Genomic DNA, 11757 nt, shown 5'->3' on the forward strand with positions numbered 1-11757 from the left:
CCTTTTTGTTGTTGTTTTTTTTTTTTTTTTGGAGAGGTTTTTGCTATAGGACATGTTCACGGGCAAGAAAAGACAGAGACAAAGAAACAGAAAGCAAGAAATCACACCCCAGGGGGTTTGGCCACACCACAATCCCTTCTCCTCTTGAGATCTTGGGCACGCATGCACATGCACCTGACGTGAGTTTAAGCCACCAAGTTTGGGACTCGAACTGCGGTCGACTACATGGGAGTCCAGTGACATAGCCATTACTCCAACTGCTGGTCCCTCCCCTTGTTCTTTCTTTCTTTATTTTATTATGGTAAGGGAAACCTTAGGACACCAAGAAATGGAAACTGGTGAAGGTTTTATTAGTAATGCTTCCTGCTCGCTAGCTGAAGTGAGGGTTCTCTGTCTTGGACTGGCTCCCTCGCCAGTACTGGAAAACAGGGTTTGTCCTCAACTTGGAGCAAGACCTCTCCAGGAACAACTGGGCAGGTGACTGTCCCTAGGAGGGGAGCGTTCGGACTCTTAAGCTCTTAGCCATACTCTATTGCCCTATCCGGGATACTAGGCAAGCTTCCTGTACATCGTTTGCTTAGTCATTCTAGAGCAACTTTAGGTTCGCAGAAACATTGAGAGGAGAGTACGAAGCGATCCCATACACCCGTAGCGCCCACACATGCATAGACTTTGCCACTGTCAGCGGCCCGGAGTGGGACCCTTATTACAATGGATAAATGCGCTGTGAGCATCACCGTCACTCAGAGTGAATGGTTTTACATTCCACAGATATGGACAAATGTATACTGCGGATGTGTATTCGCCATTGCAGCGTCACACAGTCTTTCTTGTCACCGTCCTAAAAATCACCCTCAGCGCTCCACTTACTCTCGCTCCCTCCCCACTCCCTCCTGGCAACCGTTGACCTTTTATGCCGTCCGCCGTTTTACCTTTTCCGACATGTTGTAGAGTTGGAAGTGTATCGTGCGTCTCTTCTCCAGATTGGCTGCTGTCACTTCAGAATGGGATGCAAGTTTCCTCGCGTCTCTTCCCGCTCGCGAGCTCTTCTTTTCAGTCCTGAATACTGTCCCTTTGTCTGGCTGTATCACAGTTTGTTTATCCGTTCCCCTACCAAGCCACATTTAGCTAGCTTCCAAGTTTTGGCAGTTGTAAAGAAGGCTCTTGTCCATATTCACGTGCAGGCTTTTACGTGGACATAAATTTTCAATTAATTGTGAGAGAGAATGATAAGAGGGAGAAACTGGCAAACTGCTTTCCAAAGTGGCTATGCTACTTTGCATTTCCACCCACGGTGAATGAGAGTTCCTGTTACTCCATACCCTCACTTTTCTCTGTCTCTCTGTCTCTGAAGAGCACATATCCCCTCTGGTAATTTAAAATATATATATATATATATTTTTTTTTTAGAGATTTTTTGCCATAGGGAAAGCAAGAAACCACCCCCACCTCCCTGTAGGGGATGCCTACGCCACAGTCCCTTCTCCATTCCCCTCCTGGGATCTTGGGCATGCATGCACATGCACCTAATGTGAGCCTCAAACCACCAGGTCTGCATCTTATACTGTGGTTGGCCATGTGGGAGTCCGGTGACGTAATTGCTACACCATCTGCTGTTCCCCTGGCAAACATTTTTAAAAAGAAAAAACCTACATGATTATCTCAATCATTGCAAAAAAAAAAAAAAAAAGCATCCAACAAAAATTTAACACTTTCTTTTGATAAAAAAAAAAAAAAAAAAAAAAACCTCCAAAAAGAGGGAATAGAAAGAAACTACCTCAACATAATAAGAGTCATATGTGGAAAAACCCACAGTGAGCATCATACTCAATGTAAAAGAATGAAATCTTTTCCTCCAAGATCATAACAAGGGAGCGATGCCCACGTCATCACTTTTATTCAACATAACACTGAAATTTCTACCCAAAATATGAGATAAGAAGAATAAATAAAAGGCATCCAAATAGGAAAGAAAGAACAGAATTATCTCTGTTCACAGATGACATGATCTTATATGTATAGAATGCTAAAGTTTACACACAAAAAAACTGTTGAACTAATAAATGAATTCAGCAAAATAGCAGGTCACAAACATCTACATACAAAAATTAGTAGCGTGTCTATACATCAACAATGAGCAATCTGAAAGGGAAACTACAAGTAGAATTCCATTTACAATAGCCTCAAAAAGAATAAAGTTCTTGGGAATTAATCAAGGAGGTGAAATACTTGTACAGTAAAAACTACAAAACAATGCTGAAAGAAATTAAACAAGACATAAATAAATGGGAACATATCCCATGTTCATGGATTGAACAAAGGTTGTTGTCAGTCCTTCTGCCTTAGTCTCCCTAGTAGCAGGGACTATAGGTGTACACCACCATGCCCAGCTTTAGGGATGGATCAAGAATTGAACCCAGGCTTCCTGTGTGACCTCAGTCCACAGATCAGTAATGTCTTGCTAGGACACACCACTGCCTTTTCTTCAGTTTCTGTGTGTGGAGGATAAAAATACACATAATATTTATCGTTGTAGCTATTTTTAAATGCACAGTTCAGTGGTATTCCAATCCAATAAAAGATACATCTTTTATTTCATTTTCTTATTACCTAGGACTTTGAGTACTATTTGAAAAGGAGTGGTGAAGGGGCAGCAGATGGCATAGTGGTTAATGCATTGGACTCCCACATGATTGATTGCAGTTTGAGTCCAGACCTGGCAGCTTGAAAAGCATGCCAGGCACGTATATGTGCATGCCCACAATCCCAGGAGGAGAACGGAAGAGAAGGGATGGCGGTGTGGCCATACCCTTACAGGGGAGAGTGATGTCTCACTTTCCTCTCACTATCTGTCTCTCTCCAGTGAGCACACACAGCCCATTGCAAAATCCTTAAAAAATAATAGACAGTGCCCAGTGCAGTGGCACAGGTGGTAGGACACTGCTGCATCATGTGGAAGCCACATGGGAGGCCCAGACTCGGATCCTGTGTAGAGCTGAACATGCTGGTTATGCCCCTGCATGCCTATGATCTGGTTGGCTGGCAGGCCGGAGAAGGGATCACAGCATGGTGAGACCCTCCTGAGGTTATCTGACTCTGATACTCACTCTCTCACTCTCTCTCATAAAAGAAAAAGAACATGGAACAATAGAAAATCTGTGAATCTCTTTTGCTTCTTAAGAGATGACAGTCATTAAATGTGCGGTCAGGCACTCTTAGACCCTGTGAAAGGCATTTTCCAGAGTCACTCAAGATGGAAAGGTTATGAGGGTTTGTAAATGCCTAGCCAGAGAGCATGGGTTCAATGTACGACAGATTAAGGAGTCACCAAAGGGCCTCAGCAGAAGTGGTACTTTTTTTTAGAGAGATTTTTTTTTTTTTTTTTTTTTTGCTATAGAGTACGTGCGCTCGCCGGACAGACAGAGAGAGACATAGAGACAGAAAGCGAGAAATCACCCCCCAGAGGGGATGGTCACGCCACAATCCCTTCTTCATTCTCCTCTCGGGATCTTGGGCACGCACGCACATGCACCGGGCGTGAATTTTAAGTCACCGGGTCTGGGACGCGAACTGCAGTCAACTACGTGGGAATCCAGCGACATAGCCATTACGCTAACTGCTGGTTCCCAAGAAGTACTACTTTTAAAATCATGTTTTTAGAAGAGATTCCTCCATCTTTGTCTAAGGGTTTGTGTTCGCATACGTCATGAATAACGAAAGCGGCCTTGTACAACAGTTCAGTAAGGGTAGTCGTGGATTAGGAAAGAATCCTCAGACTGAGAGAGTGATTGCTGTTTCTGTTTAGGAAAGTCCTCCAGGACCTAGAGCATACTTAGAACCTTCCAAGATATCACGTGTCCACCTCTTGGTAACTAGTATTATTGGTAATGAGTATTATATAATTCAACTTAAGAGCTGGAATGGGCTCTTTAGAGACTGATTGTTGCTCAAATTTGTTGTGATGGTGTCTTTTTCTTTTTTGGGGTAATTTCAAACACTTTTTCCCTTTGAAAGGTTGAACTGTTTGTTGGGGGGAGAAATCCTTGTGCCTTGCATAAGCTGCTTATTCTCGTAACACAGATTAATTTCACAGCACATAAAGAGAATACTGTAAAACGCTTGCATGACTTAATATGCCCCTGGAGGATTCAGTTTTTCCACATAGTTGTAAGCCAGTGCTATTAATAATGTTTCAGCGTTAAACTTTCTGTCCACCCTCATTCCTGGGGAGGCCTGTCCTTCCTTCTGCCCTTTGCTGTTAGTTTTTCCACTGCCAGATTTGAAGCGCTACCAAATGATCTGTGGAAACATGGGTTTAACATCTGAAAGTCTAGCTCAGGTCCAACAAAGTATCGTTATCTGGGATGTTTCCAGTTTGTGTTCAGAGTTTCAGTCCATTTTTCAAACTCGTTTCTTCTCTTCTCTGACTGGAAACTTGGCAGAGAGAATTTATCGTTTTGCAAAAAGATCACTGAATTTCCATGCACATTTTTTCCCGAGATAACATTTTGGTTCGTAAGGCATCTCATTATTACCAAGGAGTTCCAGTTATTTATTAGATACTTTTTTAAGCATTGACTTGTCAAATTAATTTCCTGTGACTGATGAACCTACCTCGACTTTGTATGTATCCAGAGGCCCCAGGGTCCCCACCCAGCTTCCAGGGACTCCCTGGTCTCCGAATGCACCACCGTCTTGCAAGTCTTTCCTTATCTGCCAGGGCCCATTCCTTTTTTTTTTTTTTAAGAATTATTTAACTTTATTTATTTACTTACTTATTTTAATTTGACCAGAAAGGGACAGAGCAAGAGTGAAAAAGCAAGCCAGCCACCAGGTCCAGGACTCAAAACGCGGTCAGACATGTGGGGTCCAGCGCCCCTAACGACCGAGCCACCCGCCGGCCTCAGGGCCCATTCTTAGTCCGTAAGCTCACCAGTCCCTCAGTTTCTCTGACCTGGTCTTTGTTACCCTTATTCAGTCAGTCCCCAAGGCTCCTAGTCACCGTCTTCCAAAAACTTGTATTTCCCATCCTACGCAGTGACCCCAAGTGACACTCCGAGGTGCTGCTGGTCACTTCCTCGTCACACCCCCAAGGCCTGCCCACAGCACCCACTCTCCTCAGGCTCCGGAGTGGAGCCCAGGCCCTTCTCCCGCAGCAGATGACCCGGTGCCTGCCTTGCAGACCCCTGGGCTCCTGCGCTCCTCGTTCCCCTCCCTCACGTTGCCCTCAGCAGCTTTGCTGTCTCAGCTCTGCACTTCCTGTCCCCAGGAGGGACTGCCCTCCTTTCTAGCTCCAACTCCGTGGTCATCATCAGGGTCTAGAGTTCTTCTGCCTCTTCTCGGCCCTTTCTCCGCACTGAGGAAAAAAAAATCACTAAAGTGAGATTTTACTATTACCTAAATAAAATGTGCATGCACAGGTTTTAAAAATTCAAGCAGCGTTTAAGAATACAGAGGCAACTACTTGATGCCAGTTTGTATATGTGTGCGCACACGCATGTGTATGTGTGTTTCCAGAATTTTTTTTCAATCTTTTCTCCCCTTCCCTCCTTTACCGTGATTCCAGAATTTTTTAAAAAGACTTATTTAATTTCATTTATTATTTTAATTTGGTATAGGGCATGTGCACTCACCAAAGAGAGACAGAGATAAAATGAGAAAGCAGGTCGCCAGGTCTGGGACTTGAACCGTGGTTGGGCATGTGGGAGTCTAACACCTTCACCACACCACCCACTGACCTGCTTCCGGAAATTTTATATGCATATACAGATGCATACATACATACACTCACTCACACACACACACACACACACACACACACACACACACACACACATATCTTCGGTAGTTTTTTTTTTAACGTAAGTGCTGTACTTACAGTCTAGGTATTATGTTCTGTTTTCTTTGAGTGAGCCAGAGAAGGACAGAAAAACGGCACCCCCCACCGGGGTCCTGGTGCTGCAGTCCACTCCTGGCCTCAGCTAGCCCCAGATCGTGCATCACCCCTGTCCACTGTGCTCAGGGAGGTCTCCAGACACCAAGCTGGAACCTTCCCTGTGGATCAGTCTCAGCACACTGCGTTTTAGTGCCATGCCACTATTGAGGCCGTGAATGTTGCCTTCTAAATATATTGCAGTATCTTGGAAACCAGTTCATATCAGTACAGCAGATATATCTCATTCTTCTTTTTTATTTTTAATTAAGATTTTTTGTTTTGTTTTTGCCATAGGGCATGTGTACTTACAAGAGAGAGAAACACAGAGAAAGGGAATGTGAGAAATCACTTCCTGTGGGAGAGGGTGGCCATGCCATAATCCCTTCTCCTCCACTCTTCCCTAGGGATTTTGGGCACACGCGTGCACACACACACGCACACATATGCACGTGTGTGCATGCACACATGTGCACAGCCGGTGTGACTCAAGCCATAATTGTCCATATGGGAGTCCAGCACCTTAACCACTATGCCAAATGCTGGCACCTGTACTTCCTTGTTTTAATAGATAGAGAATAAACAATTTTTTGTAATTCTATAATGCATTCCCTATTAACGGGCAGCTGTTACTCATTTTTTGTTCTTGCCAACATTATTTCTTTTTTTAAAAAAAAGTTATTTATTTAATTTTATTTATTCATTAATTTCTTTTAATTTGACCAGAGAGAGAGACACAGAGAGACAGAGAGAGAGAGAGAGGGAAAAGTGAGAAAGCAAGCCACCACCAGTTCCAGTATTTGAACTGCAGTCAGCCATGTGGGAGTGTCCAGTGCCTTAACCACCACGCCACCTGCTGGTCCCCTTGCCAACATTATTTCAATAAGCATCTTTACAACATCAGTCTTTGTGCCCATGTGCAATGGTAGAAAAATAGATCTATATGGAAAATATTTTTTGAATTAATTTTCTTTATTGCCGGAGGACATGTGTGCTTACCAAATAAGGGAGGGGGAGGGAGAGAGAGCAGGTGAGAAAGCACCCCCCCCCCATGGGGTATAGTCATACTGCAGTCCTTTTTCCTCCATTCTTTCATCTCATCAGAATTTGGGGCAGGCATACACATGTTCTTCTTATTTTTCAAGCTGCTGAGGTTAGCATTCAAACTATAATCAGCCATGCGGGATCTGGGATCTGGCTCCCTTAACCGCTGTGCTACACAGCTTGCCTGAAAAGTCTTTTTTTTTTTTTTCCCTGAGCACGGTGGGGGAGAGAGAGGAAGAGACAGACGACAGACAATACTCCAAATAGGGTCTGGATGCCACTAACCCACACCCAGCCACAGCCCCAGTCCCAGATCGTGGGCGTGCATGTGCCTGTATGCTCATGGAGGTCCGGGTGTGAACCCAGAGCCTTCCCACGTGGAAGTGCCTTTGCAAGTCATCGTGTTTTACTGCTGCCCCTCTATCCGGCCCCCACACGCGGAAACTCTTAGAGGTGGAATTGGTGGATCAAAGGGTGCACATACTTTTCATTTTCTAAAAGGGAAAAAAAAATTTTTTTTAAAAAGAGCTCCATTGTTATTACTTTTCCAATCTCTCCTTTCATGTGTCATTGATTTTGATTTTGATTTTTTTGCTTTATCAACACTCGTCTGTTTATGTATTTCTCCTGAGTTCTGAGAGACATCCTGCTTCACTGTTTGCTTTCTACAAATTCACAGTTCCTATGGGTTGGTTGGTTGGTTTTTCTTTCTTTCAGTTTTGCTGAAGGGTACGTGTGCTCACTGGGGAGAACCAGAGACAGAGAGGGAGAGTGAGAAAGCAGCCCCCATGGAGGGATGGCCACACCACAGCCCCTTCTCCATTTTCGCTTTTGGGATTTTGGGAATGCACACACATGCGCCCATCATGTTCTTCAAGCTGCCGGGTCCAGGACTTGAAATGTGCACTCAGCCGTGTGGGATCCAACTGCCTTCATTCACCACCACACCACCAGCTCTGGGCCTCCTGTGATCTTTGAATTCCTAAGTAGGACAGTTCTCTTTTACTCTTAAGAACACCCTCATTGGGACCAGCAGTTAGCGTAATGGCTATGTCGCTGGACTCCCACGTAGTCGACCACGGTTCGAGTCCCGGACCCGGTGGCTTAAACTCACTCCGGGCATGTGTGCGTGCATGCCCAAGATCCTGAGAGGAGAACAGAGGAGAAGGGATTGCGGCGTGCCCTATAGCAAAAACCTCTTTAAAAAAAAAAGAATTCTCATTTTCCCATACTGTTCTCTTGTTAAGACTTCAAGAAGTCTTTTGATCTTTTGGTTTTTATCAAAACATAATATGTATACACGAAAGTTCCTAAGTCTTGTGTTCAGTTTGATTCTCAAAATTTCATCTTATGTAACCCACACCCAGCTTAAGAAACAAAAGTGACCAGCCAATACCCTGGAATGTATTGTGGCCCCTTTCATTCACAGTCTATCTGCTCTGGTTTCTAATACCATAGATTCATTTAGTCTGTTTATTTTAGAGAGATTTTTGCTATAGGACGTGTGTACTTGGAAGAGAGACAGAGAGAGACAGAGAGAGACAGAAAGCGAGAACTCACCCTCTAGGGAAGGAGTGGCCACGCCACAATCCCTTCTCCTACCGTCTCTTCTCAGGGTTTTGGGCATGCACGTGCCCAGTGTGAATTTGAAGCCATTGGGTCTGGGACTTGAACCACGGTCAACTACAGGGGAGGCCAGTGATGTCACCATTACCCCATCTGCAGGTCCACATTTAGTCTGGTTTTTATAAAAGCAACTTGATACAAATGTAACTGTGCAGTACCCGCTGTTTCTCCCTTTGGCAGAGCGTCTGTGTGATAAGTAGATGCTTTTCACTGCTCTGCAGCACACAAGCACCTGACTATACTACAGTGAGTTCATCCCGCTCGTGAGAACTTACGTGCTTTCTAGTCTCGAGCTACCGGCAGCGGTGATGTTACCGGCAGCTGTTGCATATATGTACACATGTTTGTTGCGCATGCGTATCTAGAGTGGAATTGCTGGATCGCGGGGTTAAACTTCTAAAGGGATCGTCTTTTTTGCACTTCAGTGAATCCTGATTGTCTCAGCCCCTTGCGAGCTGTGGGATTTTCTGTCTTTTTCATTTTAGTCTTTTTGGTGGGTACAAAATAGTATTTCATTGTGGTTTTAGTTTTCATTCCTCTGACTCCTTGTGACACCGACCACATTTTCACGTTTGGTTTCACTTTGGAAATCCTTTTTGGTGTGTGTGAAGTCCTGTTGGAATTTGGTTTTTCTATTTTAAATTTACTTTCAGAGCCATCTGGTGGCATGGTGGTTGGGGCTGCAGCCCCAGGGTCATCCCACGTGGCCAGCTGCACAATTTGAGTCCTAGACCCAGTAGCTCGAGAAACTTGCCCGGGCGCATAAGCATGCGTGCCCAGGAGGAGAACTGGGAGGGACTGTGACATGCCATCCTCCCTGGGGAGTGCTTTTTCACTTCTCTTTTTCTCTCTATCTCCAGCAAATGCACACACCCCGCAACACATTTTTTAAATTATCTTTAAAAGTTTATTTGGCTACTTTTGTGTCATGTTTGTGACAAAATCCTTTTGTCTCTTTATCCTTTTAAATTTTTTTCTTGGCTTTTCTCTCACCTGTTATTTCTTTCCTTTTTTCCATAACGTTTTTTTTTTCCTATCCTTGATAGAGTGTATGCACATACACGAGAGAGAGAGAGAAGCAGAGAAACACCCTGCATAGGGTCTGGTCACACTGCGATCCCCTCCCTCCCATCCTCCAGCCCACCAAGATTCCAGGCATGCAGCCATGCACCTCACGTGTTTTCAGGCCGACTGGACTGGGGACCTGAACTGTGGTTGGCATGTGGCCTTCAGCTCTGTAGTCAGGCATGGTACTGGCTGCATCGTAGAGGCAGATACCTCATTTAGTTCTTTTCTAACAAGTGAGTTTTAGAAAAAGTAACCGCAAGGGACCAGCAGTTAGCGTAATGGCTATGTCGCTGGACTCCCATGTAGTCGACCATGGTTCAAGTCCCAGACCTGATGACTTAAACGCACGCCAGGCATGTGTGCGTGCATGCCCAAGATCCAGAGAAGAGAATGGAGGAGAAGGGATTGCAGCATGGCCATCCCCCCTAGGGGATGATTTCTCGCTCTCTGTCTCTCTGTCTTTCTGGTGAGTGCACACGCCCTATTGCAAAAACCTTTCCAAAAAAAAAAAAAGAAAAGAAAAAGTAATCCAATTCTTAGAGAATTTTTGTAAAATAATTATTTGTTCAATTTTATTTATCACTATTATTATTATTTTTATTTTATACAGGGCACGAAAGAGAGAGAGAGTTAGAAAGCAAGCTGCTATGTCCAGGATTCAAACTGCAGTTAGCTGTGTGGGAGTCCAGTGCCTTAACCATCATGCCACCTCCTGGTCCCACCTTACAGAATTTTTAGTAAATTTGCATGAAACTTATTTTACTTGGAAAAAAACTGACATCTGACCTGGAAGACGATATGTTTATCTCTCCTAAGAAGGAAAAAGATGAAAATTACTAAGCCCTCCCAGTTTTCCTTCAGCAGATTACATTATTATCCTCAGATTCCATTTTCATTTTAGTTTCATTTTTTGACAAGTCCTTGTTAGATGTGAAGATCGTAACGCGTGTTTAAAATCTGCAGTCCCCCATTTAAAAATATAAATGTTTTACAGGTTCTTGATCAATACGAACGAGAAGGATTCGATTTCCTAGCGAAGGTGTTTAATTCTTCACATTCCTTCTTAGAAGACTTGACCGGCCTTACGCTGCTGCACCAAGAGACCCAGGCAGCCGAGGTAAGAACCAAACACTATGCCCGTACCGAGGTCTGAGATGTTTGAAGCCTGTTGGATGTCTAGTATTACGGAAAAGGAAGAAAGTGATTAATTTAGACTTTCTTTTTCTCCTTGGAGTAAATATCACTAAATCCGCCTGCTGGTTATGAGCAATGGCTGGAAGTCCATAGGTGTCTGGTGCACAAGGTCACTGATGAGGAAGTTGATTTCCGGGCATCTCTGGTCTTTACTGAAGATCTGCTTGCGGGTGTCCATTGGAGAGTTGTCTCGTAAGGTCTGCTTAAACAGAATGCAAGTCTGCGACGATATTGGACTCTGGGCATGTTCTTTGGAAAAAGCATACCCCGCTTATATTCTATAGATCGACTTGTCTTCCTAGGCCCGTGAATCCCACCGTGAATTGACTACCCAGTTACCATCTGAGAGAGTTACACTTCATTTCTTCTCAGCCAGAATATTTTACAGAGCTTAAGTTCTTTGCATTATTTCTTTTTAAAGACTGAGTTTAAAAACTAGCTTATCGTTTTGACTCACCAACTGTTTCTAGAAAAGGAATCCTATGTATGGTGACTGTTCGGATCGCTTGTCAAAATACTCAGTTCCTCACAGTGGGTGGATGAGATGTCATGAGAGTAAGTCAACATCTCTTCCCCTTGGTTACCCTGGGTGACAGAGCCGTTGCGGGGAAATGCGGCCTGTCCTGGCATGGCATTTCCATGAGTTGTTACATAAGGAGAACCTTGGCTGGCTGTGGCCTGTGGAAGTGGTACACTGCAAGGCTGCTCTGAGTTCTGTTTGTGGATACCTTCCACTATAGGGGGTATGTCCTCCCCCCTGGGCCGGCCGCCGGGATCTGCAGTCCCCCATTTAAAAATATAAATGTTTTACAGGTTCTTGATCAATACGAACGAGAAGGATTCGATTTCCTAGCGAAGGTGTTTAATTCTTCACATTCCTTCTTAGAAGACTT

At 44.2% G+C, this 11757-nt stretch overlaps 1 protein-coding gene across 1 annotated transcript in view; it reads left to right on the plus strand.

Moving 5' to 3' along the window:
* Positions 1–10787, plus strand: part of ATG7 (autophagy related 7) — a gene marked incomplete at its 3' end in the record, with an annotated part of 183734 nt that extends 172947 nt beyond the window's left edge. Inside the window, 1 exon segment of the mRNA XM_014592471.2 lies at positions 10665–10787. Coding sequence (XP_014447957.1) covers positions 10665–10787 — 123 coding nt within the window.
* Positions 10788–11757: the final 970 nt, after the last annotated feature.

Source organism: Tupaia chinensis, unplaced genomic scaffold (genome assembly GCF_000334495.1).
Source record: "Tupaia chinensis unplaced genomic scaffold, TupChi_1.0 Scaffold000704_1, whole genome shotgun sequence".
NCBI classification, from domain to species: domain Eukaryota; kingdom Metazoa; phylum Chordata; class Mammalia; order Scandentia; family Tupaiidae; genus Tupaia; species Tupaia belangeri.